General features: G+C 43.0%; 1 protein-coding gene across 1 annotated transcript in view; it reads left to right on the top strand.

The window, feature by feature from the left end:
* LOC147724582 (fibrocystin-L-like) overlaps nt 1–19,965 on the top strand; it is a 2,246,326-nt gene that overhangs the window by 435,311 nt on the left and 1,791,050 nt on the right. The window contains exon 18 of the mRNA XM_086918063.1: nt 815–972. Coding sequence (XP_086774189.1) covers nt 815–972 — 158 coding nt within the window. The remainder of the gene's footprint in view (nt 1–814; nt 973–19,965) is intronic.

Consider the following 19,965-nt stretch of genomic DNA (forward strand, 5'->3'; position numbering starts at 1 on the left):
CAGGGAATTTTATCGCTTTGGAGATAAGCGTTGCTGATAGCACGCTATTTTAGCGATAAAATCCTGCGATAGCCGGCGATAATTATCCTCGCACTAAGCGCGCTGAGCGATAATTATCACCGGCCCTTGCTGATACACCCCTTAGTCTTTTATTACTTTACTAGTCTGAAAATGTTGATTTGCTGCTTCCACAGTCATCAAAATAATACCTATTTCACATGGTCTGAATACCCAAACTCATATCGTAACTTATTTTATGGTAACCAATATTAAAGAAATATCATTTTTAACTATCCAAAATTTGTTGGGCAAAACATCATCATTGTTTCTGAAATTCGGTAGATACCTCACAGTGCATTAGATACATCACAATTATTCAAACCTAACCACCAGTCTGGCCCTGGTGAGTTCTTCCTAAAGTTTAATAGAGTGGTCATTGCACTGTGTGGGATCTGAAGCCTGATAGTAAAAGCTTTTCAAGGTCTTTGTGACACGTGAAAAATCAGAGATGGTTATGTAGTTTGCTAGACATTTGCTTTAGGGCGGGTGTGAGCCTTGCATCATAAAGGACCCTGGGATTATTCATCTGCAAAGAGAGGTGCTGATGAGGCATATAATCATCAGCTGGACTGAAATATTTTGGTAAACATTTTATTTTTCATAGGAGTAATTGGACAGTAATCAGATCTAATATTGTCTATTGGATTTTAGTTGTATGACATATATAATTCGAAAAAAACGCAACTGTAAAATTACTATACAATTAGGAAGAAATGTTTTACATTTTTCCTAACCACCATAAATTTTTTTTCAGGTGATTTTAATTTGCTCAAATATGAGGTTGCTGAGGGAATTAATATGACAATTGACATTGTTGAGCAAACAAAGGGAATCCCCAGCATGCAGGACTTCACCTTGATGTGGGATGGCGTAACCTCTCAACCTATAGCAGCGCAGGCGTCGGCAGCCGAGGTTTGCGATTTACATGAACTTCATCTTTTTAGGCATAATAGATGTGCTTGTGGTATAATTAAAACCCCAATTGCTAAAGGCCTTCAAATTGTGTAGCCACTAAGCATAAAATGCACTTCCAGTAAATGTCAATTGCACAGCGTTTGATATCTGCCAGATGTTCAGTTTACACTCCATTATGATTTGCACACCCCTGAATGGGGAATAATGCACTAATAGTACATATTATTCCCATTTAGAAGTGGGCATGCAGCCAGACGCATTATCTACTCCTACAGTTTTGAGGTTATACCCTCCGAAAATTGGTTTTAAGTGTTGGAAAGACTGTGTTCATACTTTGGCGTGTCAAATAACATAGGTATGTTTTCTGTGCACCATTTATTTAATATTCTGATATATTTTAGCCAAAATAATTGTACAAAACTCAGTGTACTATATGCAGTAGAATAAAAAGTAACAGTCTATCTTTAGTTGTGCTCTTTCACTTATAGTCACACGTGACAGTTTCTTTTATTAAAACGGTTGCTTATGAAACAACAGGATGGGAAAACATTGTTGTCGGAGCACTACTCTTCCAACTGGTGCTTTTTTGTTGAAGGCCACAACAAAAACAATATCTTCTAATGATGAGCTACACTTTCTCAAGAAGTGGAGGACTAAACACTACCACATATAGAATAAATGTCCGCCTAAAATTGGTGTCACAACTGTGCATGGATTGACCGAGGGTGAGGTTGTTGATCCATTTCTACTGTTTTATTGTGCTTTTTGATCAGGACAAACCTGGTCCCTGTATCCAACAAGCATTGAATCAGGCTCCCCCAGTTGGATTTATTTTCATTTTGTTGCATTTTTTATTTAAATTTTAGTCTCTGTTCATAAGCTGGTGTAGAATTTTCATTGTGTTGTGTTTTCAACTTGTCACTTGTTTTGGTACTTGGAAATGTTTTTCATATTTTCTTGAGTTAAGCTTGTATGCTCCATGCCATGGATATCAGTGTTTGAGTTCAGGTTTAAATTACCAAAACCTTTACTAAAACCAACACAAATAGTGCCATAGTTATTTGTTTTGAATTTCCATCCACCCCAACTAATAATTACATGTCTCACAAGCAAATTATAAATGAGACACAGGACCTTCCATTTTTATGGGTGTAAGCCAAAGATGGGTGGTATATGTTGGTCATCAGGTGCTTGGCGGACCAATTCATTAAAAACAGAAAGGATACATACCAGGCACAAGAGGAATAAAGTGACTAGAACGTTAACTGTGATTAATCTACACATATGCATGTGATCAAAGGTAATAAACATTGGAGCTCAGATGAAAGACTATGAAACTAAGCACCAATTTATGGATTTGGAACAGCAACAAGGAGTCTGGAAATATCAATTGACTACATAAGACATATGGAAAACCAAAGAATAACTTTTTGGAGGAAGCAGGGAAAGGAGCCAAAGAAAAGGAGAACAAAGCAATATAAAAGTAAATAACACTTATTGTCAAGAAAATCTCCTCCTTAAAGGCAGCCATATCCTAAGGGTGGTGCCAGAAAGAAGAACATTCACCATAAGATCACAAAAGAGCATTTGGGCTTCCCCAATAAGGAATGACCATTCACATATGTCCCTAGCTCGTCACAGTAGTTTTTCATTGTTACAGACTTTCATTGCAGTCTTTCACTGCAAGCAGGATCGTCTTCAGGTGACCTCTTCTACAACAAAACATATGTTGCCTTTCCTGTTGGTTACTTAGACAACATTTTAATTATTCTCAAAGATTTCAAGTCTTTGATAGACAGAGAGTCCTCTCCTAGCTTTGTGTCATGCTACGATAGGATCCTGTTGTAAATAAGTTAAGTAGGTAGCAAAACACGTCTTCAGGTAATTAGGATATATTTATTAAGTTAGACAGCAGAGCAGTAAAACCTCACAGCTGACCAGACCAACTGCCAGGTCTGGAATCCACACACACCAGATAGAACACACTTAGGTACTATGGTAGATGGAGAAGGTAGAACACTAAGAAAGGACTACAGACACCAAGTAGCCATATTGAACCAAGTAAGAATATACTACAGATCCCCTCACTCAAAACGATAGAGATAATGATATTAGAATTACCAGCAATACATGAGTGCAAGAGTACATCTCTAATCATAGGCATAACCCTTCTTTTTACATAGATACAAAAGAAGTCTGTCTTGCACCAGTGAAACACAACAGCAGTTCCAATCCAATATCAAGTCTAAAATATGTTTATTATGCAAAAATAAGCCAAAGTTATAGGTGTACTATGAGACAAAGTTTTACCTCACTAAAGGAATTAAGAAACTAATGATTGCCCCTCTCAACTCTCGGCATAAGCAAACTGTAGGACATCTTCAACTAACAGAAACTTAAACTTAGATAGTGGGAGTTAGCAAGTGCTAAGAAAAAAGAAAATAGCCTTGAAAAGATACAAATGATATAAACTCTCAGACACTGGATAGTCATCTTCACTTAAACGTCGCAAAAATGACAAGCAGGTTGAATAAGTCAGAAGTGAGATAACTATAGTAGACCTGTGTAAACATGGCTTGCAAATTGGCTGTGAGCTAAACAATATCGTCTTTTGTTAACTACAATATAAAAAAGGATAAACAATTATAAAATTTGAAAGAAATAACACATGTGCTGTTTGTTAATTCGCTCACCTATGTGACCTTCATAAACTCAGAACGCTTAATGTTCAAATTGTTTACATTGATATTTTTATGCCTAATCAATTGTCGTCTGTTTAATTTTTCTTTGAGCAGAGGCTCTACAAGAAGTCTCAATTCATGTACCCATCCCTCTTTTCGATTAGGTCTCAGGACTAAAATCTGGTCTTATTTTTGATCGATATCATTAACTTGGGTTCTACTAAATTGAAGCATTAAACTATCCACCACTAAAACTGGTGCAGTTGACTGTTGCATGGTGGCCACTTGAACCAGACTGTAGACTAGTTTTCATTAGCATTAACTTTGTGCATGTCTCAGACCTTCCTCTTAATACTTTGTTATTTAAAAGGGACAGTACCTTTTTCTAGGACTACATTGCTAAATCAATACCTTTGGTGCTGCAAATTCCAATGGGCCTATATGAACCCCCAACACTTTACCTTTTGGGGAATTGTTGGACATGGCTCTTTTTGCTGGGTTATCCCAAACATTTTTGCTTTCCTCCTTTATTTTGTATAACCTGCTTTTGTTTGTTCTATGACTCTAGGCAGTTTACCACTGCGATCAGTGCTAAAGTGCATGTGTTCTATCCTGTCAACTTGGTATGATTGGTCTACACCTGTTTGGCATATTTAATTTACCTGTAAGTCCCTTCCATATTGGTATCCAATATAACAAGGGCCTGCCAATGAAATGCTACTAGTCGGCCTGCAGCGCTGCTTGCTCCATCCACAGAAGTAGCCTTTCAAACTTATCTCAGGCCCCTCCCACTGAAGGGCCTGTGTGTGCAGTTTATTGCCACAGTGATTTGCCATTTAAAGTGCTTGTCCAGCCTGAAACTCCCCTTTTACTACATATATGTCACACCTAAGGTAGCCCCTAGGTAGCCCTATGGGCAGGGTGCTGTGTAGGTAAAAGGTAGGACATGTGTCTTTGTTGTGTGGCATGTCCTGGTAGTGAGGAACAGCCTAAATGGTTTCTCACTGCTGTGATGCTGCTCCTCTCATAGGTTTGCATTTGGAATTAACTGATGTGTGTTTCAGGAGTAAGTTCTATTCTGGAAGAAGTAGAGTTGCCATGTTTGGTATGTTTGAAATAATGGTGATAAATCCTAAGTATTGGTGTAGGTGGATTTTTTATTACTATGTTAGAAATCCCACTTTTAGAAGTAGACATTTCTGTGGGCTTCTGACACTTTGTGCTTTGCAGCCTGACTCGAATCAACATCTTGTTTATACTGAAAGGGGCCTGTGTTGTGCATTCACTCTGGACAGCCACAAAGGGAGTTGAGGTGTGCCCCACATATCCTGATGATCCTTCCTGGGTTAGAGTGGTGTAAGGAGTTGCTACCTGCACTTGAGTAGGGCTGTGCCTCCCTTTCACAATGTTGTCTCCGCACCCTTGTAGTGTGTCTGGAGCCAGGGCTGGGATTGAATAGAAGTGTTTTGCACTACTAAAGTTTGTATTGAAGTTTCCTCCACATCAAAGACACTTTGAGAATAAGTGCAGGGGCTCTGACCCCATGATTTTAGACACTGTGTGGACTTGTAAACAGATGCTGCTGGCTCTACAGACTGCATATTGTCAGGAGGAACTGTTAGGCTGCTAGGAGGAACTGCCATTTGGTTCAGCTGCTTGTTGTGCTGTCCGGCCTAGTTTCTGTTTCACTGCCATTGTACCCCAGTGCTTTTCAGGGACTGTGACCTGCCCCTCCTCGTTTCATTGGACATCTCAGGATTCCATCTCTTACCCTTACTTTTGGGCATTTTGTTATGTCAGCACGTGGCTGACCAACGTGAACCTGAGCTCGGACTGTTGGGAGGAGAGAGAGTGCTCTATGTTTTGGCTCCCACCGTCCCAGCCAAGCAATCATCGATGCCACAGTGCCAATGAATTCTGCTGACATGGCACTGCATTGAGGCCAGCCCTAGATAGATGTCATTAGCCCCAGCCTATGGTTGCCGGAGGAACCTAAGTGTTGGACGAACCAAGCGCAGCAGCAGAGAGGATGCAGCACCAACTTGGTCTACCCACTGGTAGTTACACCGGAGTACTCTGTTGGCAAGTGCCATCGAATTAATAGACTGCAGGGTCAATCCCATGAAGTTGACACTGCAGCTCTCATGCCGATCAAGTACTGTTGGCCCCTGTAGAGACACGCATGTCTGTGGGCGGTTGCCTTTTATTGGTTGACCCGCAGGGACCCAGCGATATCTCCTCACCAAACTCAGCAGTGTGCCTCCTCCTCGCGTTAGCTCATACCTTGGGGGCCTGCAGTTGCCACGCTAGGGCTGCTTTTGCCCTGATTGTTATCATACGGGGTGAAAACTCGACAGAGACCACCGGTGTTGTTATGGGAACTGTTCACATGCAGGACCTTGCCTGAATTACTGTAACGCCTGTGATAGTCGTACAGATGTTCCTGCGCCCCAGCCTCTTGAGAAAAGCACACCTTTCTGCTAGGTTCACCAGGATTACAGCATACTTGCTAATAGAAGGGCAGGTGACCTTTGACCCAGGGTCCGTTGGTGTAACTGATGTGCTTAGTTTGCCATTCCTGTGATTTACATCTTGCTAGTGATGTTGTTTGCTACCTCTGACCTACCTGCTGCAGTTTATGCCCTGATATTGTGATTTATTTTGTTTTATGCCGTGCATGATAGGATAACGACTAACAGTTCAGAATATTCATATTGTGTACTGTGACGTTGGTTTATGACATGTGCAACATTTAAGTATTTACCTTATTGCTCTACCTGAGATGTTATGACAATTGCCTAGTTGGCAAAGTGATTTATGGTTTATGTTATTGTGGTATATACAATGTATGAGATGTTTTTATACACCATCGGGTGGAGTCTCTTTGGTATTTATTGTGTCATTGGTGTGTGTTGTGCAAACGCTTTACACATTGCCTCTGGGATAAGCCTGACTGCTCCGCCAAGCAACCAAGGGGGTGAACAGGGGTTGTCTTAGGTGTGTAACTCCCTTACCCTGACTAGAGTGGTGAGTTCTGCCTGGCTTAGGTGCATACCCTAGCCAATCAGAAACCCCAATAATAAAAGGTAGCCTCTTAACTAGAATCTTTGGGAATGCTTGTCCTCTTCAAAGAATTTGCTGTCAGGAACCCTACTTTGAATTCAAGACTAGACTTACTAACACAAAGAGCTTGAGAAATAAATAGCTGGAGAAATAGCTGGGGAAATAAAACGTTTTTGAGAACGGGAGTACCTGAAAGTATGGAAAGAAAAGCACTAGGCAGAAGCTGAGGACTGGGATATGTTGAACAGGGCTGGATGGGAACACTGAAGCTACTCTGGGTATTGCTTGCAAAATCAGACGTAGACAGTTGATGCAAATACTACTCAATAAACAATAGGAATGCAATCCAAAGGTACAAGGAAAAAAACAATATACATACTATCTTACAGGTTATGGAAAGTAACCTCTCTGTGAGGGTAAACACTATTGCAACGACTAGCTCTCTCATAGGCTGTCATTGAAGCAGCCTTGTAATATTTTAAAAGTGTAACTTTGTTATGTTATGTTATGTTATGTTATTTGTATTTATTAAGTGCTAACTGATACCCGAAGGTGTCCGAGCGCTAAAAGAAGACCTACTGATAGGCATGAACCGAGACATAACCAATTACATTACTTTCAATTGGGAACAGCTATAGATTTGGAGTATGGATTCTCTGAACTCAGAATTTAATAACACACCTTTTAGTCAAGGTGGTTTTTAAATTGTGTGTTTGAAAATGCCACTTGTAGAAGGTGGGCATTTTCTTGTTGAACCATCCTGTGTACCTCTGCCGGTTGTTTGTGCATTCACTCCAGACACTCACACAAAGGGAGCTGAGGTGTGCCCTACATATGCTGATGAACCATGCTGGGCTAGAGTGGTGCAAGGAGTTCTCACTAGCACCTGAATAGGCAGTGGCAGCCTGCACAATGCTGTCTACACCCCCTGTAGTGTGACTGAACCAGTGAGGACAGAACTAGTTTTACTGATCACAAGAGACTTTCTAAACAAATTATTCGAATGGAAAAAGGGGTATAACTATTGGATCTAAACCCCCAGAACTTTAGAATACTTCTGGAATCAAGATGAACCTCCGCTAAAGGGAATAGCTGAAGAGCTGTGAGGAAGAGTACTGCCCCTTTACTGTGTGTTGCTTTGCTGGGTTGCCCTAAGTCACAGCTGCTGCCCATTCTACTTGGTGGGGCAGTGCAGGGGCAGTGTGGAGCAGTGCGTGGAAAAATACATCAATAAATATACACTTACATTCTGCATCCAAAGCCTTGCAGATTTCTCTAAGGAATAGTCTGGAGATATCAAAGTGTGCATGTCAGTTTGGAGGGCCGAGGACAGCTGGCCAAACTGACATGTACACTTTCAGTGCACACTACTCCTCCTCCCCCTGCTGGTGATGCTGATACCTGGCCCGCCCCATCCCAGACTCAGAGGACTCAGCAACCTTGACTGAGTCAATGAAAAATAAAATGACAATAAAAGTTTTTTTATTATCATTCTATTTGTCATTTTTTGCCTTTAAGCAGTGGGGTGATGCTCCTTTGCCATAGAGGAGGAGCCATCCCTAGTTGGCTGCAGTTGCTGCCTCTGCCAATGACAGAAAAATAATGTGCTGCTTTCCTGCTTTTGAAGTTTCTCCAAGGGCTTGTGTGTGCTTGTCTCCTGTTCCAAAATCCCAGGTTCAGCAAAGACTTCTCTTGCAGCATCCCTGAACTCCACTGCTGGGAGTTCTGACCTGCCTTGGGTGCCCAATCCAGTTCTGGGCCCTGCTTAAGGAACTGAAGAAACCAGCAAATTTGGCGCTTTGCTCTGCTAGCGGCTGTTTATTTAGACACAGCACTACAATGCAGGAGAAAATCCCAACACACAGCCCCATGCAGTCGAAGAAATCAACACAGCACCTGCCTGTGGTCCGAAAAAACAGCTCACGCTGTCAGCGCACCATGTCTCTGAAGTTCGAGACCCCCACACTGACTCCAACACAGGCCCTGGTATACGGCTAAAAGAAAAGACGCATCACCTGTCAGTGGATATGGATATTGACACAGTACTTGGATCGCTACTGTATCAACCCGTAGCGTATAAATGTTCTCACACATCGCACCAGTGGGTCAGGTCTTTCGGACGCAGCACACCCAGACCAGAATAGCCTGGGAAATCAAAGCACCACTTCCCCCTACAGTCCAGAGTCGATGCAACACATCTCCTGTGTGCAGCAGAACTGTCACATCTCCTCCACAAGGAACTGATGCAACTCTGTTTTCTGATGCTTCCCTCCTCTGTGGCTGTTTTACCTTGTGGATATTTACGCATTTGGGGTACTTTTTGTGTAGAAATCAAGCATCCATAGATTTCTATTGACAGAATTGCTTCACATCTTTTAAAAGTCATATTTTGAGTTCTGTAGGTCGTATTTGTATCATTTTGGTCTTGTTTGTATTAGATAAATATACTTTAATTTTCTAAACAGGTATGGTGTTCATTTGTAGTGTTTGCACTTTGTTACTGTGTGTGATATGTACAAATGGTTTACACATTGTCTCTGAGATAAACCTGGCTGCTTGTGCCAAAACACCCAGGGGGTGAGCAGGGGTTATCTTAGATGTGTAATCCCCTTGTATTTATGTCTTTTATGATGAATTAATCGAATAAAGACTTCTTGAACTGAACTGTAATCCCCTTATCCTGACCAGAAAGAAGGGTCCCAACTTGGACAGGGTGCAAGCCACTGCCAACTAGAGACCCACATTTCTAACAATTACAATGCTACCACAAGAAAGAACAAACTGGGAATAGAAGAATCACTGACTACAGTAAATGTGCTCAGGGAAAAGCAAGCCTGAATTCTAAGAAAAGTCTGCAGATATAGGAACACTCAAATTATGAAAAGGCAATCCATAAATAAATAAGAACAGGACTGGGACAATCCACTCGGAACAAGGTATAATATTATCCAGGTCCACACCTAGGAATCTGCACAACAACCAGGGCAGGGCAGAGGGTGTTCCGGCAGAACTGAAAACAGTGCATAAAAGCAGTAGAGAAGCTATAACAAAATGGGAAGATAAACCAAAGTAACAAAATAGAAAGTGAGGAACAAGTACTAAGGAAAAGTAAGAGACAAATAATTGACAATCAAGTCTGAAAGCAGAATAATTAGAATAATTTGAGAGCATTGATTCTTCTGGAGCCTCAGCAATAAAGACTAATGCCAGCTGCAGCACACTGAGCTCAGAGGGTAGAACCAGCTGAAAGCTCAAGAGAAAAGTGCTGGGAGAAATCAAGGTGTTAGAAATACATAAAATGCTGGGACCTACGGAACAACAAATTAAGGAAAGGTCTGGACTTTGAAAGAGAAATACTATGTAAGCAAGCAGGAACAAGAAGGAAATTGCAAACCAGAAATGGAGTATTAATCAGAGCTGAGAGGACAAAATGTTGATGAAGCAAGTATGAATGAGGCAGTATATCTCTAGGATCCAGAAATTATGAAGCTGAATAGAGCTCCACCTACATTACATATTTTAGTAAAGGTTTGATAACAGAAGGAACTATATGTACCATTGTACATCAAAGTGTGGCATGGAAGGAATACTGGACTGCAATGTGACGTGGCGCAAGGTGTGCAATTTGCTTGAGAGTGTTTTGACATGGCTAGGTCTAAAAGAAGTACCCCACAGGGTCATCTTAATTGTCCCTCTAATGGTCAAAAATTAGAATTTGATGATGCATTTTTATTGTTTGACTAATTAAAATCATGACAATTAAAACAGTACTTCTTGCATGCAAAAATAATTTTAAAAGGTAAATCATTAATACAAGGTTGTTTAAAAAATGTGGTATTCTTGCAAAACGTTAATTGGGGTAAAATGTCCCTTGTGATTAATTGATCATGATGGTCCGGATTTCTAAATTATCGGATGTAAAGAGTAAGCTGACTAAAGCAGTATCATGATTGTTGAAGGCGGGCAGAAACAACCAATATTAACATTTTAAATAGGTGTAATAAAGGTAAGTAAAACAATAAAAACAAGACAGCGTTATGTACATCAATTCAGAAAGTTCAAGAGTTTGTTAGCAGCACAGGTTACATCCTAAATGTACAAGTTGAAGCGGGTGTTCTTGCATGCCTTTCATTCCGAGGTTTTGGGCTGGTTGCTCTTGTGATGAATTTGGTAAACCAGATATTGAGCATCGTGTTTTCTCGGTTCATGGCAGCTATGATGGCTTGTCAACATGAACAAACTCCAAGTTTGTTCCATTTGCCCTACAACAGAGACCTTCTATCATTAAACAGAGAAGGACACGCACAAACCACATGCTCATTTGATTCCGAGTGGTAACCGCACCCCCTCCACTCAATATTGTCACTTGAGCTACACCATTCATGTAAGTGTCCTAAAAAAGGCCATTGGCCCATTCTCAGGGCAATGAACCTTTTCTTCCATAACAGTGCATAGGTGCTTGATAGGTAAAGTGATTGATCCCCTGGCTTAAATTCCGTAATAAACTGTTTAAGAGTGTTTTCTTTTGGACAATTTTACCCTGTCTGTGTGAAAGGACCATAGTCGAACACTTCTCTAGATTAAGAGTTTTAAGGCCTGCTGAGGTGGGTTTGTTCCCCAGTGGTCTTCTACATTGAGTAATTCAAAGAGTGTTCCAGGTGGCTACCTTACTGGAAATTTAGCAGTCTATTGCACAGCTTCATGAGCACACCGGCCTCAATTCCTCGTTGATCTAATAGGCCGAATTCAAGCCTAACCTGTGCTGGCTAAGAAGATCTGGGGGAGGTGCCATACTCACTTGAAGATTCGGGTTGTTATTTTGTTCAGTGTGTTAAAGTTAGTCTCCAGCAAGTTCTCAAGCCCGTATGATAGATAATTTGTAATCTTCGCTTTCATTACTATTAACAACGGGGATAGGATCTTGCCAAGAAGCTGCCTTGTGAGCTTCATTAGTGCAGCCTCAAGTGACAGGGCTTTTGCCCTGACAACTTCTTTCTGTTTTAGGAAAGTGCCTTTGGAGTACAAGAAAATCCCCAGGTATTTATAAGATGACACTGCTTTGATGTTTTTTCCATTGAAGAGCCACCCTCCACCCAGCTGCTTTAGCTTTCCAAAGGTTATTGACTTCGTTTTTGATAGGTTTAATTCCAGGGTATTACTTATTGTGTAGGGGAGCAGCCGATGAAGTAGTCTTTGCAGTACGACCCTAATGTGTGGCTAAGTAGAACCAAGTCGTCAGTGTATAGCAAGTCTGTGATGCGAATTCCACCCATTTGGGTGGGTGGGAATTAACGTTGTCCATACATTGAGATATATCAGAAATAAAAATATTAAAAAGGAGGGGGCTAACACACACCCTTGTTTAACACCAATGGAAGTCTGTAGTTTGTTTTGACACATGGGATCCTTCTCCCAGCTTTACACGGGTCCATGAGTTGGAATATGGCCTTTAACCCCTTGGGGGCTCATGACGAGCTGTACTCGTCATGGCACACAGTGGTTGTGTGCTCATTACGAGTCTAGCTAGTCATGGCACCCAGCACTGGAAATCCCTCTGGTGTGGGCATGAGAGGGATTCCCTTTTCTCCCCTAAAACCTCGGAAGCTGGGGAAGAGCTTCCCCAGCTCCCGAGGCCCACCCCCTGGTTTCCCTGAAATGGCGATCAGCACGCACGTCGAGCTGACATCATTTCAGTGAAACCGAAACTGAAATTAGCCAAGAGATTCATTTCAGTTTCAGTTTCTACATGCTCAGGGGCTATCTCAGCCCCCTGAGCATGTTGAAATTCAGGAGAGGTATTGTTGGAAAGGGGAGAACCGCCTCTTTCCAATGGTACCCCTCCCCCGGAGGGCTATCGCCAAGCAGGGATCGACCCACTAGGCACCAGGGAGGGAGGAGGGGCCCCTTGGGCAAGGGCCTTTGCTCCCCCGATAAAAATGTTGGCATCATTCAGCAGTAGCCCCCAATCTGCCCCACCCAGGGGGGTAGAAAGTCCACTAGGCACCAGGGATTTTTTATGGGATATTTATTAAGGGTGGGAGCTGCCCAAAACCCCGGCCACATAAATACAGTCTTTCTGCCCCCCTTGGGTGGCAGATTGGGGCAGTAGCCGGGGGGCAAAAAGCCCTCTAGACACCAGAGATTTTTTGGGCAACATTTTTATTAAGGTGGGGGCAGTGGTATGCCCGTTTTTTGGCAACCCCCACCCTAATTAAAATTTGCTCATAAAAATCTATGGCGTCTAGTAGGCTTTCTGCTCCCCCAGGGGGGCAGATGGGGGCACTAGCCCCCAATCTGCACCCCTGGGGGGGGGGGGGGGGGGGGCAAAAAGCCCACTAGTCAACAGAAACTTTTTTTGGGCAAATTTGAATTAGGGTGGGGTCTGCCCAAAACAGACATGCCCATGCCCCACCCCTTCCCCTGCAAACATTGCAGCCTTCCTGCCCCCAGGGGGAAGATGGGGCATTAGCCCCCAATCTGCCGCCAGGGGGGGCAAAAAGCCTTGGGCACATTTTAATTAGGGCGGGGTCATTGGCATGCCCGTTTTGGGCAGCCCCCACCCGAATTAAAATTTGCCCAGAAAAACTCCCTGGCATCTAGTGGACTTTCAGACCTCCTGGGGGCAGAAGGGGGTACTAGCCCCTATTCAGCCCAGCTGGGGGGGCAAAAAGCCCTTTAGACGCCAGGGTTTTTTTGGCGGCAAATTTGAATTAAAGTGGGGCAGCCCAAAACAGGCATGCCCATGCCCCCATTCCCTCCCCCGCAAAATGTATAGCCTTCCTGCCCCTCTACGGGGCAGATGGGACAGTAGCCCACAATCTGCCCCCCCGGGGGGGCAAAAAGCCCACTAGACGACAGGGATTTTTTGTGCTAATTTTTATGAGTAAAATTTGCTCAAAAAAATCCCTGCTGTCTAGTAGGCTTTGGCCCCCTGGGGAGGGGCAAAAAGCCCACTAGTCGCCAGGGATTTTTTTTGGGCAAATTTAAATTAGGGTGGGGGCTGCCCAAAATAGGCATGTCCATGCCCCGACCCTCTCCCCCACAAAAATTACAGCCTTCCTGCCCCCTCTGGGGAGCAGATGGGGCAGTAGCCCCTAATCTTCCCCCCGGGGGGAGCAAAAAGCCAACTAGACCCCAGTAATTTTTTCGGGGAATTTATTTTTTAATTAAAATTTGCTTAAAAAAATCCCTGGCGTCTAGTAGGTTTTTTGCCCCCCCCCCCGGAGACAGATGGGGGCATTAGCCCCCAAATTGCACCCCTGGGGGGGGGGGGGGGGCGAAAAGCCCACTAGTCGCCAGGGAATTTTGTAGGCAAATTTGAATTAGGGCGGGGGCTGCCCAAAACAGGCATGCCCATGGCACCACTCCCTCCCCCACAAAAATTACAGCCTTCCTTCCCCCCATAGGGCAGATAGGGGCATTAGCCCCCTATCTGCCCCCTAAGGGGCAAAAAGCCCAGTAGACGCCGGGATTTTTTGGGCACGTTTTAATTAGGGTGGGGGCATTGGCATGCCCAATTTGGGCAGCCCTCACCCTAATTAAATTTTGCTCAAAAAACTTCCTGGCTTCTAGTGGACGTTCAGACCCCCTGGGGGCAGATGGGGGGCATTGGCCTCGAATCTGCCCAGCTGATTGGGGGCCAATGCCCCCAATCAGGGTTTTTTGGGGGCAAATTTGAATTAGAGTGGGGCAGTCTAAAACAGGCATGCCCATGCCCCCATCCCATCCCCTGCAGAAATTACAGCCTTCCTGCCCCTCCAGGGGGCAGGTGGGGCAGTAGCCCCCAATATGCCCCCACCGGGGGGGCAAAAAGCCCACTAGACGACAGGGCTTTTTTTAGCACATTTTTATAAGTAAAATTTGCTCAAGACATCCCTGGTGTCTAGTAGGCTTTCTGTCCCTGGGCAGATGGGGGCATTAGCCCTAATCTGCACCCCTGGGGAGGGGGGGGGGGGAAAGCCCACTAGTTGCCAGGGATTTTTTTAGGGCAAATTTGAATTAAGGTGGGGGCTGCCCAAAACAGGCTTGTCCATGCCCGACCCCCTCCCCCGTAAAAATTGCAGCCTTCCTGCTCCCCCTCCAACCTAATTCAAATTTTCCTAAATAAAATCCCTGGGGACTAGTGGGCTTTTTGCCACCCGGGGTAAAGAATTTGGGCTAATGCCCCCACTTTCTCCACAGGGGGGGCAAATGTTACTTTTAAAATTTTTATTAGGGTGGGGGCATTGGCAAGCTCGTTTTTTGGCAACCCCTAATATAAAATTTTGCAAAAAAAACCCTGGGGTCCAGTGAGCTTTTAGCCCCCGGGGGCAGATTGGGAGCTACTGCCCCATCTGCTCCCCGGGGGGGGGGCAGAAGGACTGCAATTTTTGTGGGGGGGTTGGGGGCATGGACATACCTGTTTTGGGCAGCCCCCACCCTAATTCAAATGTGCCCTAAAATAATCCCTGGTGACTAGTGGGGGCTAATGCCCCCATCTGCCCCGAGGGGAGGGGGACAGAAAGCCTACTAAACATTTTTTTAGCAAATTTTACTTAGGGTGGAGGTTGCCAAAATGGGCATGCCAATGCCCCACGCTAATTAAAATGTGCCCAAAAACTTCCTGGCATCTACTGGGCTTTTTGTCTCTCTGGGGGGCAGATTGGACGCTAATGCCCTCATCTGCCCCCATGGGGTCAGAAAGGCTGTAATGTTTGCAGTGGAGGGTGAGGGGGCATGGGCACGCCTGTTTTGGGCAGCCTTCACCCGAATTCAAATTTGCCCCCAAAAATCCCTGGTGACTAGTGGGCTTTTGGCCCCCCAGGGGTGCAGATTGGGGCTAATGCCCCATCTGTCCCCCGGGGGGGGGGGGAAGAAAGCCTACTAGACACCAGGGATGTTTTTGAGCAAATTTTACTTGGGGGATGCCATAAACGGGCAGGCCAATAACCCCACTGTAGTGTAGTTCCTATATTCTCAATAGGCTCTGCGCATTGGAATAATATATCCTATAGATGTGACGTAGGACTTATGTCTACTAGGTCACTATCGAATATATTAGATTTAATTGTGAGTTCCAGTTAGCTCAGAGGTCACTAGTTACTTTCTCGAGTTCACAAGAAGGGATTTAGTTTCTGACAACTGCATAAACAGGATAACTTTGTTTCCCCAAGATAAAACTGATCTTCAGAGTCGTGAAAACAATAGATAGATATTTTACTCAGGCAATCGTGCATGCTTAGTTTCACCCGAGGTGCAGGGAAATAGATAGACGGGCGTTTTCAATAAAAGAGTATTTATTGAACAGTCTTCTTTATCATGCATAAGGAAATGAACTGCTACAATCGTAATACTGGTTGCAAAGTATAATGCGTACAGTAAGAAGACTATAATGAAATAATACTGTAAAAGCATTGTATGGTTCCTAGACCATGGATAAATACATACATAAATAACAAAGGCTAAAAAGTACTCAACTGGTGCTTCTAAAATACGCCTACCCCAATATACCTAACCTAAGTCTAGTACGAGGGAAGAAGTAAGTGAGGTGTAGCATAAATTTAGTATTCTTTGCCAAGAATGTATCCAAGAATTCCCTTAAGGCCTAATCTGCTCCGTACCTTGGTTTAGAATCAAGGAGGTCTGGTATCTCTCTGTCTCCGGACTCGATTTCCCAACAACCCGCAAGGGTAGCTTGGAAACACTGGAGCTGGATTTCTCTCGGCAAGAGAAAAGACAGCGTCTCTATCAGTGCGTCTCCTGGAGGGTCGGCTTTCTTCGGCATTTGCTGTAGCAGGATGAGTCGGGCAAGTAGATAGTCGAACTGCTCCAAACCGCTGTGTGTTTGCTGTAGCAAGTGTGGGCACATTTATACATTGAAGGTGCCGAGATTGACGTAAAGGTGGACCTAATAACGTCATCAAAGAGTCTCAGTTCTTTGAAAACTCCATGAGTTCTTGGACAAGTCAGTATTAAAGCAAGGGGAAGTCCCTGGCTGCTGAAGCAGAGTTTTCCAAGAAAACGTTGTGGATTTTCAGAACTAATGGAAGTAGCCCTGCCGTATTTGGACTGCATGAGCTATGTCTAAATATGGCTATGATTTCTATGCCTATATAAGGATAAGGTGATTTATACCTATATAAGGGCATGAATCGTGAAAATTACACAAGGGTCCTAAAATGCTGCACAACACCCACTCTACTTTTTTATGTTCAACATTACTAAGTTCAAGTACTAAAACATATTCTAAAGCAAGTGTTTACAATCCCACGCAAAAATACATAAAAATGCATTTGCACATGAAAAAATTAGCATTTGTATTGTACTGCACGCATTTTAAATGCAATGATTTCTTTTCAATCACATAGCATGTTGTTAGTATTGCTAACTGAATGAATCATAAAAAAAGAAAATCATTTATGAAATGGCTCGAAATACAGAAAAAAGGTCAAGACCATCCCATATCAGAATATATAAACCGTTTTGGTTTCTTGACAAGATCAATATTGTTTCTAGGAAGTGTTCAAAGAATTCTTGTTCTCTAGGAATAATTCTACTTTAAGCAGATTGCTTTTTGCCAAAGTTCATTTTTTGGAAAAAAGTCAAATCAAATCGTAGAAAAATAGAGTTCCAAAGCTAGAAGTGTTTGTATTGAAAAAAGAAGGTCTTATTCAAAGCTGATAGAACGCTGTGTGCTAACTTTAAAAGTTATTCTCTGTGTCAGGAGAAAACATTAAATCGTCTAGGCTGGCAAAGAAATCGTCTACCACAGTAGATGAAAGTTGAACCACTTCATTAAGTAGATCAATTGTACACAGATGAGAAGCATCGCCTTCAGCGTCAGTCGCATTAGAAATGTTCGCAGTCAATGGTACCTGTGTGCCTGTTGGTCCGCGTACCTCACCTTCAGCTGGAATTGACGGTGAGATCTCTATGAATACCATCATCAGGATTGGTAGCTGTTGGGGGCAACACAATACATGAGCCGTTATCGGACCCAGTAAGGCGTTAACATCCGTTGGCATTGCTGATGGAAGTATTAGACAGATATCCAGCACGCATTCCTCGCCACAAAGCAGGCATCATAGAACAGGTAAGATGCAATCTTGCCAGATTGGTCTGAATGACAGGAACCACGTGGTATTCAGATCTCTCAAACGAGCCAAGCCAAGAATTTGTGTTATGTGTTCATGATACTGCATTGCCAGAAGAGCGTTCTCAATGGAAATCTGGGTATCACTGGTAACCGGACTTGCCATAATGGAGCAGGAGGAATAAAAATAGTATCCCTGCTATGAGTCCCAAGATGAGAGGCAGGCCGCCAAACACAGAGTGCACGAAGTTTGGAAAAATGCCTAGGACTGCTTCAAAGGGTGCTAACAGTCCTGAAAAAATCATGTTAAATACATGTACAATACAACTGGTATCAGACATGTTTAAGACACAACCTAACATTTCTGCAAAATGTATGGGGCAGTTTGTTGATGTATCACCGCAGAGGACCTTGCAACTTGTAGATCATATGTCTCTCTGGATGAGGTCAGTGGCACAGATTTCTGTAAAAGAATGGCTTTCATTCTGCTTAAAGTATCAATTCGAATAGAAGAGATGTTCCGTGAAGGCCATAGTGGCGACTCCCCGATTGTCTTCGTTTTTGGAAACAATAATTGCATACAAGTGACCCTGGCTGACACACTACCGAGATAGGCTGCTCCTGGCATCATTCCACAACAGCTGTGATCATTCAGCATTATGTAGCTCTTATTGGAAAGCTGCCTAAAATTGGATCTATCACTGCTGCCGGGGAACCCTGCAGGTGCATGATAAGTTGTTTGAAGAACCATCACAGGCTCCATGTGAATTAATGCCTTTACATAGAAGTGTACCGCTTAATGTGGTTTTGCTATTTTTACCACAAATACCTCCTTTTCCCCACTCCAACATTTGTGTGTGTATGGTAAATCCCAGGTCGACTTAATGTATTCTTTACCCAACCTTTCATACAGGCCTACTGGTATGTTTTTTAAGCAATACTGAAACTGGAAAATTGTCACTGGTATTGTGATGGTGCCATGTATTATCCATTCAACGGCTGGTTTCTCAGAAACGGTTAATGGTAATCTCTCCAGTTTTTCTATGCTCAGCACCGTATAGTCTGCTCCCCTCTGTGCCAAAGAGATTTGTTTATCTGTAAGGTTAAATCCAGTGGTGTTGATTAGACGCCAAGGCACATAACCGGAACAAAGGTTTTGTAACGTCCAGCCTAGCAGCATTACAGAACGCAATTGAGACTGACCATGTTGTAACATTGGTAAGTCCTGTTCCATTATGTCTATTGCAGAGGATACAATGCTGTTCAAAGAATAAATTCTGGACGACAGAGTTGTTAACCCATTGTCAACTACAGAGAGAGCTTTCTCTAAATTAATACGATCAATTTCCCATATTCGTTCTGCAGTTTCCATTTGTGTGACTTTCCATGCTTCATTATAAGCAGCGTATATACCGGCGTATTTGAAATGTTTATAACATGGTTTGCGAGGTCTCATTAAGAATTCTGTCAAATCAATGCCATCTTTAAGTAAAGTTAAGTGTTGTTTTATGTCTGGGAGTGTAGATTTTTGTAGCCACTCAAGGCACAGTTTTCCTACACTGTAAGTTGTTATTATCCCTGCATGTTGTCACTGGACATATCTTGGATCTGGCCTAGTTACTGTAAACTCCTGTGTCTTTTTCAGGAATCTATCTTGACAGTTATTCGTGTCTGTGGGCCAGATTAACCATTTTTTCCATTCAGGATTAGTTTTGTTTTGTTTTAAAATATAATTTACGTCTACCTCCTCATCTGTAGTTCTCTTAGTATCAGGTGTGGGCTTTGGTATAGACGGTTTGTTTAAATCCTTTATCTTAGCCAGGCCAAGACAAGACCAAGACAAGATGTCTGTTGAAAAGTTTAATTTAGGAACATTATTTGTTCTGGGATGATGCATGCTCTAAATAATGCTTCTAAACCTTGCACCTGCCAGTCTTTTGTGCCCCATTCTCTGAATGTTGTCTTTCCAAAAGTCAAAACCTAATGTCGACAATTGAACATAAAAGGCAGCAGAATAAATTTGCTTAGTATTGGTTAACATACTTTTCATGCCTGTCTTATTAACATTTTTAAAGTAAAAGGTTTCTGGATTTGTGATATTAAAACTTAAAAAAGTATGGAAATTTTTCATAAAATGTTTTCGAGCTACCTTTTGGTTGGGTTGGACCATGTTCC

The sequence above is a fragment of the Lissotriton vulgaris genome, chromosome 4_1, assembly GCF_964263255.1.
Source record: "Lissotriton vulgaris chromosome 4_1, aLisVul1.2, whole genome shotgun sequence".
Lineage (NCBI taxonomy): Eukaryota > Metazoa > Chordata > Amphibia > Caudata > Salamandridae > Lissotriton > Lissotriton vulgaris.